The sequence below is a fragment of the Xiphophorus maculatus genome, chromosome 19 (assembly GCF_002775205.1).
Source record: "Xiphophorus maculatus strain JP 163 A chromosome 19, X_maculatus-5.0-male, whole genome shotgun sequence".
Taxonomy (NCBI): domain Eukaryota; kingdom Metazoa; phylum Chordata; class Actinopteri; order Cyprinodontiformes; family Poeciliidae; genus Xiphophorus; species Xiphophorus maculatus.
Window position 1 is genome coordinate 2,797,099 of NC_036461.1, and position 25,444 is coordinate 2,822,542.

General features: G+C 35.8%; 2 protein-coding genes across 3 annotated transcripts in view; one reads left to right on the top strand and one right to left on the bottom strand.

The window, feature by feature from the left end:
- LOC102223118 (unconventional myosin-VI-like) overlaps positions 1-17,745 on the top strand; it is a 56,978-nt gene extending 39,233 nt beyond the window's left edge. The window contains exons 19-33 of the mRNA XM_014469614.2: positions 764-802; positions 885-978; positions 1,935-2,065; positions 2,172-2,249; positions 2,326-2,455; positions 4,516-4,606; positions 5,845-5,995; positions 8,589-8,797; positions 8,909-8,987; positions 9,969-10,129; positions 10,232-10,282; positions 12,255-12,358; positions 14,025-14,159; positions 15,526-15,744; positions 16,719-17,745. Of these exons, the coding sequence (XP_014325100.1) occupies positions 764-802; positions 885-978; positions 1,935-2,065; positions 2,172-2,249; positions 2,326-2,455; positions 4,516-4,606; positions 5,845-5,995; positions 8,589-8,797; positions 8,909-8,987; positions 9,969-10,129; positions 10,232-10,282; positions 12,255-12,358; positions 14,025-14,159; positions 15,526-15,744; positions 16,719-16,918 (1,872 nt within the window). The 3' untranslated portion in view covers positions 16,919-17,745. The remainder of the gene's footprint in view (positions 1-763; positions 803-884; positions 979-1,934; positions 2,066-2,171; positions 2,250-2,325; positions 2,456-4,515; positions 4,607-5,844; positions 5,996-8,588; positions 8,798-8,908; positions 8,988-9,968; positions 10,130-10,231; positions 10,283-12,254; positions 12,359-14,024; positions 14,160-15,525; positions 15,745-16,718) is intronic.
- A 744-nt stretch (positions 17,746-18,489) lies between these two features.
- The window catches only part of LOC102230542 (interphotoreceptor matrix proteoglycan 1-like), a 34,143-nt gene continuing 27,188 nt past the window's right edge, over positions 18,490-25,444 (bottom strand). Inside the window, exons 13-19 of one of the 2 annotated variants that reach the window (XM_023352131.1) lie at positions 24,665-24,884; positions 23,432-23,642; positions 22,133-22,318; positions 21,848-22,022; positions 20,320-20,403; positions 19,753-19,771; positions 18,490-18,960 (exon numbers count right to left, since the gene is read on the bottom strand). In XM_023352131.1, the coding sequence (XP_023207899.1) occupies positions 18,941-18,960; positions 19,753-19,771; positions 20,320-20,403; positions 21,848-22,022; positions 22,133-22,318; positions 23,432-23,642; positions 24,665-24,884 (915 nt within the window). In that variant the 3' untranslated portion in view covers positions 18,490-18,940. The remainder of the gene's footprint in view (positions 18,961-19,752; positions 19,772-20,319; positions 20,404-21,847; positions 22,023-22,132; positions 22,319-23,431; positions 23,643-24,664; positions 24,885-25,444) is intronic. The other variant, XR_002754420.1, reaches the window with a different exon arrangement.

Consider the following 25,444-nt stretch of genomic DNA (forward strand, 5'->3'; position numbering starts at 1 on the left):
ATATTTAGGACTAAAACAATGAATCGGATTAATTATGATAAGTTGATTATTGAAATCAAATTGTTCAAATTCTGTTAAAAAATATTTTATCTTGCTTATTTCCCCCAAAGTCTTTGTGGGATTTTGTAAACGTAGGCCAGGAACTCGCAGAACATTCCTGGAAACTCTGAAAGTAAGTTGGGATTTTGCAGACATATTGTTATATCTGGCAAAACAAGAAGAAGTTTCTGAAGATCTGAAAAAAGCAACTCAAGATCTCACAAAAAAAAAACTTTAAATATGTGAGACTTCAGAAAAAAAAACCTCAGGGACATTTATGAGATCTTCCATAACAACTTAAGATCTAAAAAATGTAATGTGGGATTTTATTAAACTGTTGTGGGATCTCAGAAAAGTTACTCAGGATGTGCACTGCAAAAACACAAAATCAAATACCAAAAGTATTTTTGGTCTAGTTTTTAGTTTAACTAGAAGCCTTTAGATATCATTTTTTCTAGTACAATAAGTTATTTGCACTAGGCCAAACTAGATAAGATTTAGTTTTTGCAGTTTAATAAACCCCCTTCTTTTATTTTCCAAAAGTGACCCAGGATCCCTCAAAGTAACTTTAGTCTTGCTCATTTTTGTGACATCTCTCAAAATTAACTCTGGACTTTAGAGAAATATATCTCTTTTTTCTCCTTGAACTATTTTATTTAATTTTAAATCATTATGACTCTTATTTTAAAACTTCTGCCTAAAGTTTTTCTTCTTGCACAAACAGACACAACTAAACCTGCTCCTTGAGAAGCTTCGCAGCACGGTGAGTCCAATGTTTCTTATTGTTGAGTTAAACAACAACGCAGCCTGAACTGGATCTTCTTCATGATTCATTTTGTGTGCAGGGCTCCAGCTTCATCCGCTGCGTGAAACCAAACCTGAAGATGGTCAGCCATCAGTTCGAAGGAGCGCTGATCCTCTCGCAGCTGCAGTGCTCAGGTAGGAGAAGGGAAACTAAGTTTATGACAAAAAACAGCTCAGGAATTACATCTTATATAAACGATAAAATGCACATATAACTTTTTTATTTGATATGTTGAATTTAAATTAAAAAGCTGTGGAACGCATTACAGCTTAACTCTTCTGATAAGTTTATGCTTTGGGAAATGCATGTTATCTACGAAGGTTTTTAAGTTTCACATCAACAATTTATAGAGACAGAAAGATGCTTTTATTTCACTTTTTATTTTCTTTTATCTTGTATTTTATTTCATATCTGCTTTTGTTATGTGGCTGTCATTCTATTTATGTGAAGAGAGAGAAGAAAAAACTTTATTTGTAAGATGTTTAAATCTGACCTGTGACTCTGTCCAAGTTTTTAATTTGGACCCATTTTGGTCCTAAATTACAGTGAAATATTACAGCCGCTCTAGGAAACAAAAACAAAAAAAAGTTATAATATTACAGCTTTATTCTTCTAAGTATATAATTTTATCCTGGTTTTATTATGACTTTATTCTTCTTTATTTTGACATTTTTTCTTGTAGTGTTATGATTTTATTTTCATATGAGTTTATTCTTATAATTTTATGACTTTATCCTCACAGTTTATTTTTTTTATTAGAATGGCCCTCTGTCATAGTAAATAGAAGCTTGTAATTTTATTATTTTGTGATTAAATCTCCTAGAATTGGTAAGTCACTGCATTGTTGCAACTTTGGAAAAAATAAATAAAAAAATAAAAATCAGTTAATCAAACATAAATTCACAAACAAGCATCACTTGAACTGTTGCGCTGCTAAAAATCATGTTTATATGGATTAATAATGCTGCACCAAAACTTCTGTCTTAATAAATTTGGCGAGTCGATTCATCCTGATACGAACATGTAAAAGACGTTCTGCTGTATGCATGTTGGATAGATGAAGGTTTGTTTTTGTGTTTGGATCTGTTAGGAATGGTTTCGGTTCTGGACCTGATGCAGGGCGGCTTCCCCTCCAGGGCGCCATTCCACGAACTCTACAACATGTACAAGGCATACATGCCAGACAAACTCACACGGCTGAATCCTCGACTCTTCTGCAAGGTCAGCTCATCTGTTTCTCTGTTTAGTTGTTGATTAACTTGTTTGTTTAAAAGTGATTTAAAAATATGTTTAAATGACACATCACTGTCGATCTGATCCTTTACAGGCTTTATTTAAAGCTTTGGGACTAAATGAAAGAGATTTCAAGTTTGGATTAACTAAAGTGTTCTTCCGCCCAGGAAAGGTGATGTTTACTCTTAACGTGTAGCAGAAATTCGTCTCCAGTAAGAGTCGAAGTGTGACGTGTTTCTGTGCCTCAGTTTGCTGAGTTTGACCAGATCATGAAGTCCGACCCAGAGCATCTCGCTGAGCTGCTGAAGAAAGTCAACAAGTGGTTGTTGTGCAGTCGCTGGAAGAAGGTCCAGTGGTGCTGCCTGTCTGTCATCAAACGTAGGTCCACAAAACTGCAGAATGAGCAAACAGCTGTGGTGTGAAACGCTCCAAACATTGAATTAATGTTTAGTCATTCATGTTTGTACTAAAACTGCTTAACACGTCATATGAGCAATGACTATGAATGAAAAAAAAACGTTTTTCTGCTTTTTGCATAAAATTATAGAGGCAGTGTTGGACAAAATCAACTTTTTTCAGTTTTACATTATGTTATAATGTTATTCCCTTTTCTAAAAAGACAAAGCCCCAATTTCAAGGCGTTAAATTATAATGTTTGATTTATTTTAAGTCATATTTGATGCACATAATCTTTTTATAACCTCTTGATTGTGCTTTAAAGTGGCACCATGTACCTGGAAAACACATGATCCTTCATCTTTAACTGTATTTATTTAAAGATAAATAATTGAACAGTTTTTCATTTACAGAATAGAATAGAATTACTTTATTCATCCCAGCAGGTAAATTACTTCGCAGTTACAGCATAGAGACAAGACACAATAACAACTACCACTGAGTAGTAGTTGTAGATAAAATAAAAAATAAAAATAAAATATAACATGCTGTCAATATAAAAAGCAACTTAGGGCAGTCCTTGCAAAGATTCAAAAATGCAGATACAGTATGTATATGTAAATATATGTATATATATATATATATTATATATATATATTTATGAATAATTATTAGTTACATAAAGGCACAAAGGTGTTTTTTGTTACAGCTCTGCAGTTAAAATGAATTTTTTGTAATGAAAAACACAAGTTGGTATTTTAAACAATCAAACATTATTTATAGATTAGTTGATTAGCTCAATTAGTTCAGTTAGCAGGTTAGCTTAATCACTGATTTGTCTCCCCTGGACTGATTTTGTCCAATAGCTTTTTATTTTTAATTGGGACAGAAAGATTTAAGACAAATTGAAATCTTATCAAAATACAAAATATTTTAAAATAACCACACTTTTTTCAATAATTACCCAACAAATATTTATTTTAATCAAGGAAATCTGCAAAACCTTTAAGTTTCTTTCAAATAAAACAAATCTGACCACTACTTATAGTTAATTAAACTTTTACATTATCAAATTGTTAAAACATCACAATATAAATTGAGAAAAAGTTTGGACACCCCTGGATTTAAATTTTAAATCAGAGTAAATATTTCCTGTTTAGTTTGGTTTGAATGCTCAGATTTACTTCAGTTTGCTTAATGCCTGAATGACGAGAGAAAAAAAAATCTTTAATTTTAAAGTTAACAGTAAGATTTCTGTACCTTTAAATTGCTTTGGAAGATGATAAATCAATGATTTTAATGATTTTAAGCTTCTGAGTTATAGTAAAGTGTGTTACTCAGTTGCACCAGTTCTGTCTGAATTACAACAACTACTAGGAAGTTAGTCAACATGTTTGACCTACTGTAAGTCCTTTACTTTAAAGACAATAACACCAAATACTAAGAAAAATTATAGCCATTTTTAAATTCTACCAACATTAGAAATTACATCTTTCATTATTCTGTAAACAGAAATAATTTTCTTAGCCAATCTAAAACATTTAGTCTGATTTAACGCCAGTAATTGAGGGAACAGGTGGTGTGTTTTTAAAAATAATTTTAAAAAACTTAGTTCATGTCTTTAGTGGTGAAGCTAAAGCTGCTAGTTTGTAAAGTTGGTATTCTGTGTGTTTTACTGTAGCATCAAATGCAAAGCGGCCTGTGGCTGTCCGCCATTTTAAATTTACCACTTTTCATTTCTGTCTGAATTTTAAAGTGAGCAGCCTCCAGCCTCAACACCACTGAAGAGCACAACCTGGTTATTTATGCTCAGCACCAAGCTGCTGGTTTTCACTGTTTCAAACAGAACCGCCCGGGTCCAGCTTGTTTTTAAGCATCAAATGACCAGACTCTGCTGCCAAAGCAGACCTACAGCCGCGCATTGTTCTGTTTTCTCACATTTCTGTTTCAGTGGAGTCAGAGCAAAATATATGGTCAGATTACATTCTCCTTAAAATCAAAGTAAGCAGCTGATGACACTGAGTATTTTTGTTTCTTTGCAGTGAGGAATAAAATGTCTTACAGAGCGTTGGCCTGTATTAAGATTCAGAAGACGGTCCGCATGTGTCTGTGTAGGAAGAAACACAAGCCGCGGTGAGTTTCCTCTTTTCTTTCTGCTTTGTTTGTTTCTAAGGCTCCATTCACACCAACCACATTCAGTCCACTTTAATCCAACTCCAGTCTGTTTGCCTGGAAAGTGTGAATGCGTAAAAAAGTGAACTCTGGTCCACCTATAAACCTCGGTCTCTGTTCAGTTGAAGTGAACTCTGGTTCGATTCGAATGCATATATGAACACCACGCAGACCAGAGACCGCTCCAAACTCAGAAAGTGGACTACAGCACAGGGCATTCTGGGTAAACACAACCAAAACAAACGTGTTAGCCTAGCGCTAGCAGGAGAAATGGCTCTTGGTCTTTAGCCAAAAACTAAAGAGAAATCCTACTACTGCTAAAATCTGATGCCACTCCATTTTTATTTACATTTCATGAAGAAATTGTTTTTTTTGGAGGTGTTTGTGTCGTTTTTGTCAGTGGTTCTTGGTGCAGCGCCCCCACAGGCGAGGAGGAGAACAGGTTGCTCAAAGGGTTTGGTTTGAGTCAAAGCAGAGAGAAAGAACCACAGCAGCTGGAATAAAAAGCAGTTTGGTTTGAACCCAAAACAAAAAGGTCTTTCCTTTGTTATTGTTTATTTTGTTTTGCGCAGTAATTTTATTTACTCAGTTACATTTACTTGAGTAACATCTTGGAAAATAAAAACTTTTAGAAGCATTTTTATACCCTGTACTTTTTACTGTAACTTGAGTATTGTTATAATGAAGTAACTGTAAAATTTACTCTAGTTCTATTAAATATTAACAATTGTAGATTTTATAAAAGAATCCAAAAAGGAACTGAATTCTCCTTTGATTTGTTTATTTCGATTTAAGTTGCATCCATATGATTTTAGTAAAAGATTTGTAGCAGACTTTAAATCATTGAACCATTTTTGATATGTAAAAAATAAAGTAATCAGCTTTCTGCTCAGTGATCTGGTTAAAACACTATAAATACAGGTTCTTGATGCATTTGAACCATCTAGCAACATGCCCACTGATGCATGGCTGATTTACTGCTAATCAGCTATATTTATTTGCATAGAGACGTTAATTATATCTGAGTGCAAACGGAGTTTAGAATAACTATTAATATCCAAACAGAAACCGATTGAACTGATACAAACATAAAATGCCTGCCGTCCTTCTTTCATTACAGAACATCTATATTAAAAATAAAGGCTTTTTATGAACTGTAAGTTTCATGAAAAGGTAATTATTTTACTCTGTTGATTCAGGATTGAAGGTCTGGTGAAAGTTCAAAAGCTGAAGAAGCACATGGAGCGTTTCAACGAAGTGGTGAACGGACTGAAGGAAGGGAAGCAGGAGATGGCCAAGCAGGTCACAGAGCTGGCCACAGCCATAGATGCTCTGTCAGCAAAGATTAAGGTAGAAACTGGAACTAGAAGCAGCTTTTTGTGTCAATATCCAATGACATTTATTGTATGTGAAACTAATATTTTAAAAGTGCACAATAACAATTTAGATTTGTATTTCAGTTTCATTATTGATTCCTCTCAAATCTTTGCTGGTTTGTGCTTCTTTTTCCAAGTTTCCTGATTCTCTGTTTTTGGTTGTTTTGTCCTCAATATCTTGTCTGTTTCTAACATCCTGCATCTGACTGAAAAATTTTAAAATGTTTGACTTTTTAAAGTCACTTAAAGCTGATTTTACATTATAAATAGAAGCTTTGAACTTCCTTAATAATTGTTCTCATGGTGTATTTTAAGTGGAGCAGCCATTTGAGTGTATATTGAAGTTGTTTATCTGAACTTTTAACAGTCAGAAATTTGCAGACATAATGTGTTTAATTTTTTCTTTTCAGGTAATCAGGTTATTGATTGATGTATCTAAAGTAAGGCCTTAAAATATCTGAAATTTATTTAAGTTTTTAAGTAAATCGGCCTTTAATATGTTAACCAAAGGTCTTAAATTTTGTCTATAGGACTTTTCCATCTCATATATTTCATGTATTTTTTTCAGTCAGGTAAAGGAGTCAAAGTCAGACATCTACATGCATTTGTGATGCAGTTGAGGCTAACGCTAACTAGCTGCTAACATACCCTTGCTAGCTAGCAAGTTTTTTCTGCACATTTATTGCCAGTCAGATGGACAAAATTCATACATTTAGATGGAAATATAGGTCTTAAATTCCATCCTTAATGGTCTTAAAAAGTCTTAAATTTGGCTTGGTGAAACTTCCATAAACCCTGAATGTTTACATTAAACAGTTTTAAAAACATATTTATTCATGGAAGAAAAAGGTCATTTTTTTCCTTTAAGCCTCTCTGACTCATTTATTTGATTTTATTTTCTGTACATTCGGAGATGCAGATGTAGACGAAGCCCTCATCCTTGTATAACAAACCATAACCTTTTTTAAGTGTTTTGTGCCCTTTTCTCATTCTTTCTCTGAGAATCAATGTTTTCAATCACCTGAGGCGGAGAAAAGCTTGTGAAAAAGACTCCAATAATTTAACTTATTGAATTTGTTTTGCTCAGTGATCAATCACAGTTAGTTAGGTAAATCCCAGCTCTCCCCATGCAATATGCCCCTTTTATTATTGAACCCTTAAGGTGCAGCAAATAATCAGAAACATGATTTCATGCTATTTGAATTTGGTGCTCAAAATTCTCCAGTAGCAATGATACCATTTTTGTGCGCTGCAGCTTCCTGTATGTAATTACCAAATGTAATTATGGTGTTCATTGGTATCCTGATTGACACTAAGGAGCCACTGACCTGGTTTCTTACTCTCTCTCTCTGCTCCAAACACTTTTTCCATTCTAACTGTTGATTTATTAGCATCCCTGCTGTCAAACACACATGTTACTCTGAAGGTTCAGCAATTGCTGTTGGCGTGGCGTGAATAATGCATCAGTTGCCAATGGCTGTCGTTCAGCCCTCTATACATCTGTCATCTCACCTCTTCATGACACAGTTAGAGACTCATCCTAATGAATCCCCATAATGCCTTGCAGATATTTAGAGGAACTGGACACCACGCCTGCAAAGTGCAACTGACAGACTTACTGTCACTCTGTATCACATGGCCTCATGGGAAACATTTCTAATCAATACCGCTATTATGATTGATCTCCGTGGTGTTTAGTCCTACAAATTCAAGACAACAATGTTATATCCTGTAATATTGGAGTTTAAAAATAAAAACTAAATAAAATTCTTGTAGAAATGGTCGATATGACTGAAAAATGTATCACATTATAAGCCTTTCATATCAGTCGATACTGACAATTATTGATGATTTTTTTCTTTTAAATATCTGAAAAACTGCCAAACTGATGGCATGTCCTTCATGTTCTAACCACAGTTTTCACTTCACTGTTTATTTTTAAACAGGCAACCTTAAACTGCTGCTGCAGTTACTCAACAGGTGGTTGCTAGGTAACCAAAGAGTGAGTGTGTTGCTAGGTAACCAAAGAGCGAGTCAGTTAGTTGGTGCCACCAACCTTCCTTAGCTCGCCGTTAGAGGTTGAGCAGAAAAAGTCAATTTTTAGATTGAAAAGTCAAAAATTTGCTGGAAAAAAACTCAGAAATTTTGAGATTAATCTCAGAATGTATTTATTTATTAATTTATCTTTCTTTCTTTTTTTAGAAAAAATTAAAACATTTCTGAATTAGGAATTTTTTGACTTGGAAATTTTCTAAGCTTCAAAAATTTACATTTTTCTACTTTTGAAACTCAAGTTTTTTTCTAGAAAATGTCTAAGATCTCAATTTCTGACACAAAACGCTCCAAAAATGTGTTTTCCATTAAGAAAGTATTCTGCAGGAGTTTTACAATCAGTGGAAGAACTAATTATACTTTATTTTTAGTTTTCAGGTTTTCTGGCTCTGAAACATTTTGATTTTTAGCCTTCAAGACTGAACTCGTCAGATTTTGTCGTCGTTTTTTATTTTTTATTTCCTGCTGCTTGTTTTGTAACCGTGACCTTTAATTTGTGCCTGTTTGACCTCCAGGCCACGGTGATGACCTGGAAGCAGATCGACACCGAGTACCAGGCGCTGGTGAAACGCTCCGAGCAGCTGCTCGCCTCCATGCAGAAGAAGAAACGGGAGGAGGAAGAGACGGAGAGACTGAAACACATCGAGGAGGAGATGCAGAAGGAGAGGAAGAGGAGGGAGGAGGAAGAGCAGCGACGTAAACAGGAGGAAGAGGACAGAAGGCTGTGAGTGGAAAAGATCCAAATATAACTGATGACATGTTTGTAAATAAATAATAAGTAAGTGATGGATTTGATTCTTTTCGATGAGAAAAACCTTTTGTTTCAACATTTTAGAAAAGCAGAGATGGAAGTGAAAAGAAAGCAGGAAGAGGAAGACAGGAAGAAGAGGAAGGAGGAGGAAAAAGTTATTCAGGTTTGAAATGTTTTGTCTTTTTCAACTTTGACTAAAAGTTTCCATGCTATGCTGACAAAATTAATTTTTTAAAAATCTGATTAATTAGTTTTATTAATTCCCTGCTTTCAGTTTTTTATTGGCCTCTTCTGCACAGCAGGGAGAAGAAAACTAGTGGAAGAAACCTGTGGAGTTTAAATATTACTGTAATTATTGCAAAATGTGTGGCACACAAAGCAGCATCAGTCATTTTACAGAAGCATGTTTCTGTAGCTCAGTGGCTCCAAACTTTCTACCATTAGAGCCAAAACGGCCGTGCTGAGAAAACCCGAGAGCCACATCATGTTTTTAATATTTTAATGAAGAAAAGTGGTTTAATTTTTGTAGAAAAATGAATCTGTAACTCAATCAGGTTTATTTGTGAAGCACATTTCAGCAACACGGCAGTTCAAAGGGCTTTATGTCGAGAAAACATTAAAAACAAACAAACATGTTGTATCGTCAGCAGTTGTGAAAACTAATAGCGAACGTTGTCTCTTGTCATCAGTACACATTGAATATGTTGGTTAATTTTCTATTTATTATGGTTCTAAACAGGCAGGTTTTTAGTCTTGATTTAAAGGAACTCAGTGTTTCAACTATTTCACAGTTTTCTGGAAGTTTGTTCTAGATTTTAGGTGCATAGAAGCTGAATGCTGCTTCTCTAAATCATTGTTGATCCAAAATATAAACCAGGTTTTCCACATTTTCTATGTTAAATCGCTTTTTAGACTTTTGTTGAGGTAGATAAGATCGGCTTCACGATCGGCCGATCGCCAATCTCTAAAAATTAAGAAAATTGGTGCACCCCTCATAAAAATCTCAAAATGAATCTCAAATTTGCTCCATTCTTGTATTATGGACTGAGTGGCCTAAGAAAATCACCCAGCGGGCCTCAAGCAGCCCCTGGGCCACACGTTGGACCTCCCTGATGGAGGTGTGTTTTGTGGTGTTTGTTTGCAGACAGAACTGGACGCGCAGTTGGCTCTGGAGCGCGAGGAGCAGGTCCAGCGCGCCGCCATGGTGGAGCAGGAGAGACGCGACCGCGAGTTGGCCATGAGGATCGCTCAGAGCGAGGCCGAGCTCATCAGCGAGGACGGCCAGGGCGACGCGGCCCTGCGCAGGTAGACGCAGCCGACGCACGGCGCCGCATGCACAACGCCCGCCCAGGCCGACCTGAGCGAGCAAAAGTTACTGACCTCTTCCTGCTGCTGTGTTTTCTCCAGCGATGACTACTTTTCAGGTCTTCCTGTCTCTTCATCCTCAGCCAGACTCATGTAAGATACCTGAGCAGGTGGAACTAACGCCAGTCGTAGTCGCTCACTTAATCCTAGACTCTCTTAATCCCTGCTGTCGCACCACATCTCTCAGCTGCCTGAAATAAATACCAGATTATAATCCACCAGTAAAATTACTCCTCTATAATTATTCAATCAAATTATTGAGGTTAATAATCAACATTATTGATGATTAAATGCAGATTGTTTTGTTATTCACAATTATTTATCATAAGGCTTGTATATCTATTATTAAATTTATTTAAACTAATCTGAATATGACGGAACAATAAAATGACTCCTTTTTAATTGTTCAATCAAACTATTAAAATTAATAATCCACATTACTGATGATTTTATGCAGATTTTTTGTCATTTATAATTATCTATCATAGGACTGGTACATTTATTTTTAATTTTAATGAAAGTGAAATCAGAATATTATTTATGATCACATTGTTTGTCTGGTTGAACTGGTGGTAAAAGTATGTCTTCAGGCTTTTTAGGACTTTCTAGTTATAATATTTTTGTTTGTCAAATCAAATATTTGTGCAGCAGAAACATTCAGACGGCTCTCGGAGAAGATCTCTCTTCCTCTCGTTCTCTTCAGCCAGGAGTTTTCCTTTTAACCTGCTGCCAGGAGCCGTTGCTCCACTTCCACTTCTCCCTGTGAAAAAATCAAGTCGACTTTTCAGATTTACAACCATTCCACTCAGGCACAAGTCGCAGCCGGAATGACAATGATCCTGAATCCGTTTCATCTTTCCAGTCAATAAGATTTCTAAAAGATAATCCAATGATTCATAGATCAGCAGCCAGAGACACTATGCTGACTGTAATTAGCAGAGGCAAATCCCTTCATTCCTATTATGGAATTAGCTGGTTCCTCTCAGCAGGAGGGCTGCAGACATGAGATCAGAACAGAGCAATCTGTTAAATTACTGAAATTACATCTGGTGCTATTAATCTGATTTATATAAAAGCATTGCGTCTTTTCCCTCGCTTTACTGTCCCACAAAGGGGAAATTCACGTCTAACAGGAGCATCAGGTGTAAATGCTCACACAAAAACAAAAAGCTTTTAGTGTTAAAGAAACATATATAAAAAAATAAGATTAACAATAACGATAATAGTAATATATTTAAAATTCTGCGATCAAAAGGATGTGCAACTGAGTTGGATGTTTACTGAACACTGAAAAACATCGACTATTTATTGTACGATCCATCAGTCCAGAAAAAAAACAGCTGAAATGTAATTTTTTTTAAAAAGCAGGAACAGAATAATTGTTCAAACGCCAGCATGTATCTTAAAGGGGCAGTTTTACGTAACATCGACTTTTTTGAGCTTTACCTCATGTTATAATATTATTCCCTCATCAAAAACAAACCTGGTGTGTTGCTTTGATTCTTGTATGCATGTTTGAGAAATCCTTTAATCTCCATGGCAACCAGTCAGCTGGCAGAAAGCCTGGGTGGACCTAGCCCCGCCTTCGAGACGCAGCGCCTCTTCTGAGCTGCAGTTTTCACGTTACTGAGCTTCTACCTCACAGAACAGCCACTCTGCTCCTTCAGACTAGCCAGCAGCAATTAGCAATTAACACTTGGTGGAACATTTCCTCTGCTGGGCTCATTATAGGAGCCACTCCTCAGTGAAACGCTGATTAACACGAAGTTAAAGTGTTAATAATGGAGCCATGTTGTGATGACTTCCTGAAGGCGGAGTTTCAGAAAGAGCAGAAGGTTTTTTTTTAAAGAGACAGAGACCCAATTTAGAAGTCAAATTTATTTTAAGTCATATTTGATATATAACTATTATGTACTACTTTAACCACACTGTTTGTTATTTTTAATCAATCACCTTAGTGTAATGCAAAACATTTGCTTTTTCTCTACTAATCTCACCTTTCCCAACTTACCTGTCTGCATCTGTTTCACCTTTCTCACACACCTTTGTCTGTTCCTAACCACAGGGGGGCTCAGGTGCAGGCGACCAAAGCTGCTGCCGGCGTGAAAAAGTACGATCTCAGCAAGTGGAAGTATGCTGAGCTGAGAGACGTCATCAACACTTCCTGTGGTGAGAATCCTGTTCAGCTCTCAATCCTCCATTACGAGCAGATTTAGGTGTGAGAGCTGTTCATGAAATTGATATTTTCCCTCCTTCATTCCCAATCTGCTCGCAGTTTTCAAGCACCATGTTAAATAATTCAGCACCAGCTCATATTTGGCACTTAATGATAACCAAATTCATTCGGCGCTATCTTTCTACATCTGTTTGATGGGTTTTCTTTAGTTGCCAAAGTGTCTGTTGAGCGTCTTCGACTCCAGCTGTGAACACGACGTCTTGCCTAAAAAGACATCAAAAGAGCAAAGTTGAGGATTTTCTTGCATCTGCTGCTCATTTCTGTGTCTTTGTGATGAGGAGAGGAAATTGTTACCTCAGTAAAAGGATTGTTAATTTTTCCTTTTCAGTCTGAGGCAACATGAAAAGCTGACGACCTTTTTCTCATTTTCATTGATGCGTCTCTTCATGCTATACTTTCATCAGGCTTGGCTTTCCAAGGACATCTGGATAATTATCACAATGGTGTCGATGATGTTTCGCCAGGATCTCATTAGAAATGTAGCAAATTCTCATCATTATGTTATTTATTAATTAATTTCAATGCATTGATAATTTGTCCAGAGAATTTAAGTGAAATCCTATCATTACCTACAAAAGTATTCATATCAGCAAAAACTTTTCACAAACTTTAAAATAATTTAATTTAAAATTTAACCAATTCAATGTAAAGTGTATTGTTTAAACATGTAAAGATATGAAGAATATTAATTTGCGTTTTTGAGTCCAAACTTTGTAGAGCCACTTTTCACAATAAATTTAGCTGTGAACGTTTGAAGGTACTGTATGTCTTTAATGTTAATAAATTCATCTATAATGACAATATTGATCTGTTAATGATTTTATGAGTGACGTCAGCGACATTAACTAGTAAATCTACAATAAATCAGAAGAATTTGAAATAATATGAGTTAATACAACATTTTGTTTCTCTTTTGGATCAATAAAGTATTTTTAATTTAAAATACATTTGTATATAACATCAATTCCTAAATTAAAATTTTTAGTGCAAGTAAATAAGTTTGTTTTCTTCCCATTCTGTATTGAAAAGGAGGAATCCCACAGCATGATGCTGCCACCACCATGTTTCATTAATTGTGTTTAGTGTTTCCCCCACATTGTTTCCCATGTAGGTTGAAAATGTTAATTTTTAGTAAATGTTTTATGAATTTTCTTTCAACAACGTCTTTCTTCATGGAGGCCATATTTTTAAAATGACAATAAAAGGCCAATTAGGGTTGTGTGTGTAATATAATTAACCATGCTAAAGAATTGTGAATATTTTACACTTAGATTCATTTGGCAGGTGTAACTTATCTCGGCATATTTTGGGAATTTTGTTGCTGTGAAACAAACCAGCAGAGAAACCAGTTGGAAACTTATTTAAATCTGCAAACTAATCTAATGATCAGCAAGAGTCCAAATCTGGAAGAATTTCTTCTGTTGTATTTTGATTTGCTTTTTAAAATGATCACTTTAGAAATGCATGAAGGTAGAAGAATAACCTGGAGATCTTGAAGTTTTAAAATGTTTTCTAGAGTGTATGACAATAGATCCCAGCCTATCATTTTAAATGTAACAATTTTTGTGAGTTTTAACAAACTTTTCTTTGTTTTGAAAGACATTGAGCTGCTGGCAGCCTGCAGAGAGGAATTCCACCGTCGTCTGAAGGTTTATCACGCCTGGAAGTCCAAGAACAAGAAACAAAATGATGACGGGAGCGACATGAGGGCTCCTAAATCTATCACTGACTATGGTTGGTAAACAACATTATTGTTCCTGTCACCCTGTTGCTCTGACTGCAGGAAAAATAATCCAGTTATAGTAAACAGCTCATAAACCTGAGGAGCTCTCATAATTTTTTTTCTTGCTTTTTTATTTTCACATCTAGTTCATCTTTACAGATAGAGACCTAGGTGCTGTAGGTTGAATATTTTAAAAGGATTCCCTCAATGGACAGATTAAACCCATATTTTATGTTTAATTTGGCTTTAATAACACCAAAAACAAACATCAATACTGCTAAACTGCACCGTTATGCAGATGACACTCTGCTTTCCTCTGTTGGCTCTAATACAGGTGATTCTCAGTTTTAAACCTTATTTAAGTTAAAGTTATTAAAAACATTGGGGATAATATTCCCACAGTTGAAGTGCATCTGTATGCAGATGACACCACAGTTTACTCTAAAGCTTGTCAATATTGTGATATAGGTTATAGCTGCCCAGGCTGATGTTTTAAAAAGGAATTTTGCTGCAGCAAATCTCTGCTCAGTTGCTGCTGAAGGATTTACTCTCTAACATGGCGAGTCTAGCCAGAATAAATATATGGGACCACCTTTAGCTGACGAGGCTAACACCATAGCATTGGTTTGTAGGTTCTTTCAATATGATGGACAGAAAAAAACCGATGTCACATGCTAGTTGTGCTAACGCTGCAAGCTAGTGCTATGATGCTAATGTTTGAGAGCGACTATAAATGTTAGTAAAGCTCCCAGACAACGTAAGCCAACACTGTCTCTTTAAATATTAACTTTGTGGATTTAAGGAGATAAAAATTTTGTTATATTGAAATTAATTAGGTTTTATCTTTACTACAAAGAATCTTTTTCCTTCAGAAAATGTAGTTTCAGTATTGGAAATGTTATCAAAGTGATTCCTTTAAAATGAATAAATATGATCCAAAAATCCCTCTCATATTTCAGATAATGTTAATTTTTCTACTTTTAGAGTAAACCTTATTGAAAAGCTAAAGATAGCTGAATATTTGGATGAATAGCAGCCTTCCATTTGGAGTGAATAGTAATAATTTTTTTTAAAAGCCGAAGCTGTGCTTTAATTGTCAAAGTAGGAAACAACCTGTTTTAACAGTCAAGAAAAAACTTTTTCAGGCTACATTTTTGAACATTTGTGACATAAAGTATAAATCTCCCTTTTTATGCTTAATAAATATTTGTTGGGAAAAAAACTGCAGCACTGAAATACTTTAAAGTACCAAATCAAACTGTACAATCTCTCCTCTTTTTAAAGAACTTTTAAATATTATTCTTTGATTCATATCAGACCAGACAGCTTGCTTTTCCTCTGGATTTTACTTTTGTTGTTGAAATAATTGAATTGCAGCTGAGCAGAACCCGGCTCCTCCAACACCGGCCCAGCATCAGGAAGTCGCCATGAACCGCCAGCAGCGATACTTTCGGATTCCTTTCATCCGACCCGCTGACCAGTACAAGGACCCGCAGAACAAAAAGAAGGGCTGGTGGTACGCCCACTTCGATGGGCCGTGGATAGCCAGACAGATGGAGCTGCATCCAGACAAACAGCCCATTGTGTTGGTCGCAGGTGAGTCATCAACTCGCTCTTTGTTTCCTCAAAAGGTATTTTTTTTAGGAAAATCATGTCAAACACACAAAGGAAATTTCATCATGTTTGGTCACTGATGCTGAAAAATGATATGAAAGAAAATTAAAGTCTTCAAAAAATCAGTAGAAAAGATGGTTGTAGTTTTCTTAATGGATTGATAAAATATGCAAAAAAAGTATTTATTTTAGGTCTTTATTTGTGTCCCTGTCAGTTTATCTCTTCCCTAACTACAAATCTCCAATAAGTTTCATGAAACTAATGAATTAAAATATAATTACAAAACGTATTAAACTCTAAAAATTTTATTTAAAAATCATTTGATATAGAGTTGATAGAAAATTGTAGCAAAAAATTTTAAATATTACATCAGAATAATAAACTGTCCAGAAATTTGAGCTTACACTTGGTTGGGGCTCCTTTTGCATGAATTACTGCATCAATGCAGCGCAGCACGGATGGAGGTTCTGCTGAACCTCAGGAGGTTCTGTACGCACTGTACAATGGCTGTTGGAAAAGAAAAGTGTCTTGTTCAACACACTGAAACCATTCCAGAAACCATTTGCTGTGTTCCTGTTGGTTGTGCAGGAGGTTCCACTTCTGCTTTTCAAAGATGTATGGTTGTAATTACACATATGTTTACAGCCATTTTTCATGTCCGAGTGTAAACGTTGAGTTGGGGGCGTGGCCAGCAGCAGCTTATTTGGATTTAAAGTGACAGAGACCCTAAAACAGCTGAAAATAGGTAGATAATGAGATCCAAGAATAATTTTGTGCACAAAAGGTAAAGTAGGATGTTTTGTAGCCCATAATTTCTCCTAATGTGTCCAAGGACTTATAATAAATCACTTTTAACTGGGAGGTTTATATTTAGTAATTCAATCATGTTGTTTTCTTCTTAATATTTAGCGCTGGGCGTAAATCTCTCTGCTTTCTCATCCTCCTCCACCACGAAGGTAAAGACGACATGGAGATGTGTGAGCTGAGTCTGGAGGAGACGGGTCTGACCAGGAAGCGGGGCGCTGAGATCTTGCCCAGGCAGTTTGAGGAGATCTGGGAGCGCTGCGACGGGATCCAGTACCTGAAGAAGGCGATAGAGAACAAGCAGGCCCGACCAACGTACGCCACCGCCATGCTGCAGAGTCTCCTCAAGTGAAACCATGCTTCTGCGTGAGCAGTTCACTGTCTCTGCGCTTTGTGGGAAATTAAGGAAATAACATGCAAAGATGCTCCCTGTTCATCTCTAAATGCTCACTTGATATCAATTCTTATACTGATATAATTTTCTATTTTTTATTCCTTTGCAGTGCAACACTTTAATTTAGTAGCGTTAGCAAACTGGTTGTTGTTTTCTGAAATCTATGCAGAAATTCAAAATCCCACTGAGGCCTTAAAATTGCACCACATACGTCTTAATTGGTTCATCCTCTGTAGCTGTAAACTTAAAACCCAAACAGTGACACCAAATTAGAGCTTTAACTGTCTTATGATGCCATAAAATTAATACTTTATGGTTTTTGGGACTATAAACGAGGACAGTCACCATTTACACCGAAATAAATGGTTTCATAAGTTTTTAGCAAAGTCAGAATCCAATTCTTATTCTTCAAACAAACTCATACTGACTGAATTTGATCATTTTAATGTTTTATGTTGTCAGTTATGGGAGATATCATGTAATGTTGCAACAATGTGATGCCTGTAAACAATAGTTTGTTTTTCCTGGCTGCACATATTCTGTAGCTGGAGTTTTTTTATTGTTACTCATTTGATATGGAAGAGGGAAATGTTTTCATGTTTGCAGTTTTGTGCATACAGGATTGTTTTACAGCTAATAATGTTGGTGTTTGTGTTATGGGTTTTTTCTCAATGGTTAAACAATCAAATCTTCATTTACCTGAAAAACAAAAATCCCACTTAATACCAAAATCTGAGTAATGAAAACTCAGATTTTGAAGCATGACGGCCTTCTCTCTGGAAAAACTGTAGAAATAAACATTTCTGAAAAATTCCCAGTTGATTTGTCTTTTAGTTCTATCAAGATTTTTGGTTTTGAAATTACAGCAGCAGTTTATAATTAATATTTTTAAATTAGTGGGTTAATGTGTTGTTCTGTGTTACATAAAAGCTATTAGAGGTTTTATACTTATGAAGTATATCAGATTTTCACACGAGCATCTAACAAAATGTAACTAAATCAATTTTAATATTTCATTTCAAAATTAAGGTGTGTAAATATTTCTTTTATTTGAAAGGGTTGCTTCACACATTTTTTTCTTCCATTTAATTTTCCATTAATATGCTTGAATAGAGCGCGATAAACAGCCATCGTCTTGAGCTGTGATCTTTTATGGCTTATCCCCTTTTTGAACATTTTTGAAATTGTCAGACAATAAATTTAGAAAAAATTGTAATCAAAATGAACTAAATATTTTAATGTCTAGTAAACTTATAAAGTTTAATTTAATTAAATTTCTTCCAATATTAATTCTAACACTAGATTTAAAAAGTACGGTAGTATTTACTCCAAGATCTCCACATTTTTTCTTCTATTAAACACTTTAATCATATTAAGTGTTTTGCTTATAAGTTCGGTATTATAATAAATCATTTCCACCATTTTTTCATTTAATTTGATTCTCCAAAAATGTGTGCAGTTGCATCTGAATACAGTTTAAACTGACAGAAAACACGCAGCTTGTTCTTCTAAAAACCTTTATTTTATTTGCTTTACATGAAAAATGTATAAAAATATGTCCAGATCAAATGGTTATTGATAAGTTTGTGAATGGGAGTGACTGAAGCAGCCAAGTCAGTAGCTTATGCAGTACATTCTCTTTTTGGGACACAAAACACGTCAAAAACAAAATATATTACTTTATCTACACATACAGTGAGATACAGCCATGTGCATCTTTCTGTAAATAATAAATACCTCATTGTGAGGAAAGACCAACCTTTGCCAAGCGTGTACAGGAAATGTTCCTACCATTTACAACGTGTAATAAATATTAGTTTCCCCTCGAACGCAGCCTCATCTGCAGAGCTCTCTGTCTAACACTATGAACGTGAAACTGCAGCGTTTTTTCCTGCTTCGCTCCGGATCAGGTGTTATCAGAGAACTGTGACTTCGAAACAGTCGCTGTCTGGCGCCCGCAGCAGGCAGCACCTCCCGTACTCACTGGACAGTCGCCACGTCTGGAGGAAACGAGAGGCAAAGAGTCAGTTTGTTCCCGGTGGAGAGACGCTTCGTAATTATCATTCATATGGGAGACGGCGATTTTCACACAGAAATTACAAAAGCTTGAAATCACGAGCTCTTCATTTGGAAAATGTTTTCCATTGTGCAACAGTTGTTAGGATTATTTTTGTGTTGTTAAAACTGCAGTAGGTAACTTTTTTTTTTCAAAACCAGCTTTTTACCTATTTGTTAAAATCTGTCACCATATTGTGTCAGTCTGAGACATTCTGTGAAAAGATCGATCTCCTCCACCTCCATCCTGAGCTACTATTCCTATCTGAAGAAATGCATCACTCTCGACCAAACGTAACCAATCAGAGCCAGGAGGCGGGTCTTAGCGCCGTCAAACAACCTCTTGTACTTGCTGGTAAATGTGCTAATGGGGGGAAATCAACTTATCATTAAAGTAAAACTGTTGATCCGCCGTCATTAGTAGCAATGCTAACTAGCCTTAGCATTTATGACAGACTATGCTAGTTGTAGCAATGATTATTTAACTGACAGTGCTAAACCAATCAGAGCCTCCTGGCTGTGATTGGTTGTCTCTAGTTAACACTAGGAGTTGGCAGAGAAACTCAATTTTTTCACAGGTTATCTACCTCATGAAAAACCGTCACAACATGGGGACGAAAACAAGATATTTTAAAAAAGGTTACTGCAGCTTTAAGGGAAAACTTTGATCACAAAAACGCTGCAGTGATTCTGGTAGGTGAGTAAAATCATCACTGATAGTTTTGATGGACTTTTACCTTTGCAGGCGTCAAAGAGCTGGAAAATATTTCATCAAGTTATTTATACTTTAGCAAAATGATTTTCAACTACAGTGAAAACTAAAAACGGTGCAAGTTTTAAATTACTGGGTCACATTCATTTGAGTAACAGCAAATTACAAAACATTTTTGAACCAACAGAGTAAATACATAATTGTGGAGCAAAAGAAAAAAAGCTACATTACTTGTTTCTAAATAAAACATTTATAACAGGATAAATATTAAATGTATTCAGTCAACGTGACAATACTCTGGAGAAACAACTTTACCTGCAGTTACAACTACAGGTCAAAGTTCAACTCCAGCCCTCCATCCAACCCTAACGCCAACCATCCGTCCATTTTTCTATTTTTGTGTTTAAACAAAACACCACAATTGAGAAATTGTGTTTTTTGGATATTAGTGGAAAACTGATGTTTTGTAATAGAATCTCAGTCAATGTTTAGAGCTGAAAAACTTCTCACAAGGAACTTTAATAAAAATAATTTCCAGATTTGCAGACACATTTAGAACAAAGTTACTCAAAGCAGTTTATGCCAGTCTTACCTCACTGTGTGGCAAACTGTGATGGAAACCCACCATGTCTGACACTAACTTTTCTGATCTTGTTGTGTAGAGTTGTCTGGGGATCTGCAGAGAGGAGACACATTTTAACGTTTTTCCTCCTAAATAAAGATGATTAAAGCAAAGATTTTACACAAATCTACCCTAAATTCAAATAGTGATGAAATTCATCAATATTAAGGATTTGAAACAAGCATCTATATTATAAAAGTTACTTATATGTTAGTTTTGTCTTATTTAAAGTGTAAGAAGGTATTTGCACTAGAAAATAAAAACATTTGGGAAGATTTTGTGTTTTTGCAGTGAAAATAAATCTACGCTCTACAGTCGGGGTGTCCAAACGTTTCCCAACAGCCAAAATCATCGACTCAAAAATACAAAAACATTTTCCAAAAACTTTTACTGAGATTTTTTTTCTGCTTAACAATATTTCAAACATGAAAGTATTTTGATTAAACAAAGAAAATAAAAAAAATGTTTGTAGCTCCAAAACTTCAAAGGGTTTCACATGAAAAAATTTATTTTGGGCTCAATTGAAGAAAACTGAAACAGATTTCATCTCTTCTTCTGAAAACATAATGTCATTGACTTTTTATTTGAAAAGTTTAATATAATAATGTATTAAAAGCTTTGGTCGGTGTTCCTATCTAACATGAAAATAAAGAGAAAGCAGAAAGTTTGGTTATTAAAAGATTAATACTTTGAAGGGATGTAACAATTCAAGCACCTTGATTATTAAAACTCCTCGAAGCTTCAATAAATTCATTAAATTATGTTTTGTTACTTAGCACCAGGTGCTCTGGCTGGATAATTATTAAAATATTTTAATGTAAACTTATAAAATATAATTTCAGCTTTTTAATTACTTAAAATGAATGTCAACTAAAATCATCCTATTAAAATATTCTTGTACACAAATGTCAATGAGTTTTATGATTGGTAATTTATCTTTATACATCTATATATTGCAACATTATTTCTAACATTGGATTAAAAAACTTCATCACATTGATTTACTCCATGATCTCCACATTTTTTTCTTCTATTGCACCTTATTATAATCTATGGATTAAAACCCTTGAATGGTATTAAATCTACTGCTAACCAAAAACCTTTGCCGGCTTTTTTCCCACTCGGGTTCATTTTCTGAGCTACAGAAAAGTAATTGTTCATTTTTAGTACGACCCAAATATTTTATGTTGTGAGAAAATTTAATTTGTGAGTCATAGTTTTGTCCTAATTGTAAAAAAAAGAAAGAAAAGTCTCTCCTTCTGCATTAACCAACTGAACTTATGGGACAAATTTGACTGTCTGGCTGCACTTTGGACACCCCTGTTCTACAGCAAATGCCTCTGAGGTCAAAGGTGAAACCTACAAAGCAGAGTTAAAGGTGTGTGGACGAGAGGCTCAGAGCAGCAAACCGAGCCAACCTGAGGCGGTTTTCCTGCTCTGTAGATTTGAGGTTAGTGTTTAGTCGGGTTAGGTTTTAATGCCGATCCTCTCGCTGTACCTCGATACTCAGGCGTATATTTTCAACCGAGGCAAAATGTTCCTGCTCAGACTGCGAAGAGGCAGAGCTTGAGGCACACGGCAGAGTGGAAACATGAGTTAAGACACCGTCATCATTCTCAAAAACCGGGTTCTCCCTCAAAGTGTTCTCAAAGGCATACGGTGCGTGGGTGTGCCTGCGATGCAAACGCACACAAACGCATTTACAGCAGCGGCGCCGGCCGACACCCTGAGAACGACAAGGATGGGTTATGCAAAGCGAATGCAAAGCAGGGTTCTGACTTACACCAGAGCCACAGCCTTCCTGGTCCTTATGCACTTCTTGTTGATGAATATTAAAATGCCGATGACGGCGCAAACCAGGCAGAGGCTCCCCAGCAGGCAGGTAGTAATCAGAGCCGGGTCCAGAGGCACCGACACCAGCTCACTGCAGCGCGCGCCGTGGTAACGCCAGTATTTACCTGCAGGGCATCTGAAACAAAGGAGAACAGAATGAAAGCCCAGACACTTTCCTGAAGAAAAGGAAATTAATAGTTTACCGTTTCTTTCTCTGCAGGAGTGATTCAAAAACAATTTAGCACTTCCAGTTCTGAAAGCAAATGTTCATGAATAAATCCCCCAGAGCGCAGAGTAGACACAGACGACATGCATTTCAATTTAGGCCTGCAATCGGGCATTTATATGGTGTATTTCCAAAAGTTTTAATGCAATGTACAATAAATAAATAGAAATACTGAAACATTTTGTACATCAGGTAAAGGTGGATCTGTTCTGTCTAATTCTGTGCTTTATTATTCATTTTGGTAACATTTTAATGCAAAGATGACATTCTTAATGGACTTTTAATGAAACTTTGCATTAAAAATGTCATCATTTACCAAATGACACTTCATGACAACAGGCAAACGTTCATGACGACTCCTTCATGTTTATAACACTGGCATGTCAGATATGGACACCCACTCAAATAAATTGTTATATTTAAAATTCCTATTGGAAATTTCTGAGATTGATATCAAAATCTCTGGTGGAAATTTACTTTTTTATACATTTATACAACGGCCCTAAAATGGCTTTACAGTACAGATAGAAATAATATATTATGTACCGTCTGAAAATTAAACATAATGTTCCTCAGTCAGTTTATGTCAGTCCAAAGTTTTTGGACCAAAACTGAAAAGTCAAATTTACTTGCATGACAGTAAAATAAAAAGAAAGACTAAAATAAATTAAAGTTTTCTCATTTTGGGGGGCTTTAATAAACAAATTTATTCTGTTACAAGAAAACACTTTTCTTTCAAAACACTTGTTATATTTATGCAAGTTTAATAACAGTTGAGTTATGCGCAGAAAAGTCTTTAGTTCTAAAAGTTTGGTTATAAAAACTTAACTTTTTCTATTCAAATCAATGTTAATTCTAAAATATTTTACTGAACCCAAAAAGAATTTAAATAATGTTGGTAATTTACCCAGTTTGCATTTCCCGCTGTGATGAACAGGACAAATTTGCATCGTTCTTGAATTGCAGCTGGGGGCCACAAATGGCCCGCGGGCCGCTCTTTGAACACCCCTGGTTTGTGCGTACCTGCAGGTGACTCCGTGGCCGGGGATTATCTCACACACGCCTCCGTTCAGGCAGAAGTCCGGCTGCAGGGAGCAGGCGTCCTGGCAGGGCCGGCCGTCCACCGCGCTGTAGCCGGGGTCGCACAGGCACTCGGCCTCGCCGCTCCAGCTGTTCACCACGCAGCGAGAAAACTCGTTGCAGGCCAGGAACTTACACGGATCTGCTTGGTCAGCTGCGGCCAGCGGGGCGGAGGAGGGAGATGAAAGCAGGAGCAGAGAGGCGCCGGTTAGCATTAATGAAGAGGAGAGCTTACACAGCGTTCTGATTCATCTCATAAAGCAGCATTTCAATGAGAATACAAACCATCACACAAGAAAAGGTAAAACAGGAAGAACCTGAAGTCAACTACTTTTTGTTGGAAAGTTGACCTCTACAGAGTCAAGATTCTGCTGAACAGAACCCGTCTTGCAACACAAAGTAGGCTCAAAGATCTCAAAATAAAGAAATTCACAAACAGATGAGAAACAAAATCATTGATACTTTTCAGTCTGATGCATTTTAAAGATGCCAAACACTGAAAAAATACAAAATATTACCAAGTATGTTGTCTAGCTTATAGTGCAAATAACGTATAACACTTGATTAAAGACAAATTCACTCAAAAGTAACTTCAGCAACATATAAGAGTTTTAGAGTCAATAATTCCTTAATATTAATTTAAAAAAAAATACTTATTCCATTGGCAGATTATTTCTCTTATAACGTGGGAAAATCTTGTTCTCTATATTTTTACAGATTTTTTGCAGTGTTTTAATCATTTTTATTTTAATATGAATGCTTTATTTATCTGCTAAACTGTCACTTTTGACACTGGAAAGTCCAGATCAACATAAACATTTTCCAACACTGTAAAAACGCAAAATTTTACCAATTATTTCTGGACACAAGTAACTTTTCAGCCAGATATAGGAGTTTTAAGTCAACTATTCAGATTATTTCATGTATAACGCGGGAAAATGTCTTATTATAAGTAAAATAATCTCTGTACGTCACTGTGACAAAAGCAACAAACTACAGAGTGGAGTTTGTGTGATTAAACAGTTTATGGCAGACAGAAACTTAAAGCTTCCTGTGACCACGTTTGCCAATTTCACCCTGAAAATTGAAAAGTAAATGCGGACATTCTTTCTCAAGACCCAAAAAAAGTGAAGAAATAACAGAATACAAGCCAAGACTTCAGCAAGAACTTCTCACCTGGTTCAACCTCCAGAGAGCGACTGTCAATCTCGATGTCAAGCCGATTAGACGCGGCGCTGCACAAGTCCTCCAGCACACAGCGCACGGCTTCTGTGACGTTGTTCGGCACCGGCTTGTCCAGTTTCATCCTGCTGTTTACCACAACACTCCCATTCCTGAAGTTGAGAATCTCCAGCTGCTTAAACCCAGTCAGATTGGACTGTAAATATGGCAGAAGCTGTGCAAAGATAGAGAGGGACAGATTCATCAGCTGCTGCTTTTCAGATGCTAATTACAAAAGGATTAGTGTTGGAAAAATCTATTTGCTGCAGGGAAGCAGATTTTAGCTGTTAAAAAAAGAAGAAACCTGAAGTTTTACTTTATCTATGAAAATGTAAATGAATAAACAAAGCTGAATTTATTATATAGAGATGACAAAAAAACTTAATTATCTTCTGTTTTTATCCTCCATCAGTGACAGCGCTCAAGTTTTATTATTCAGGTCACATATGAATAGTTTGTAATTAAATTTTGATGTGAGCATGAAAGGATGAGTTTTCTGTCACTGATTGTACAATTAGATGCAGAACAAAATTGGAGTTTTGGTTTCAAAGCACCGGTGCCACAAAAATGCTAATTCTGGAAATTAGAAAAACTGTGAAAGGATAAAATAGTTTGATAAAAAGAATGTGTACTGCAAGTAAACAGTCTCAAACAGAAAACTAATCCACAACAACACTGTCCTACATTTATCCTAAGAGGTTTGCAGGAACAGAGTCACTCAGTTAACTGTAGGTT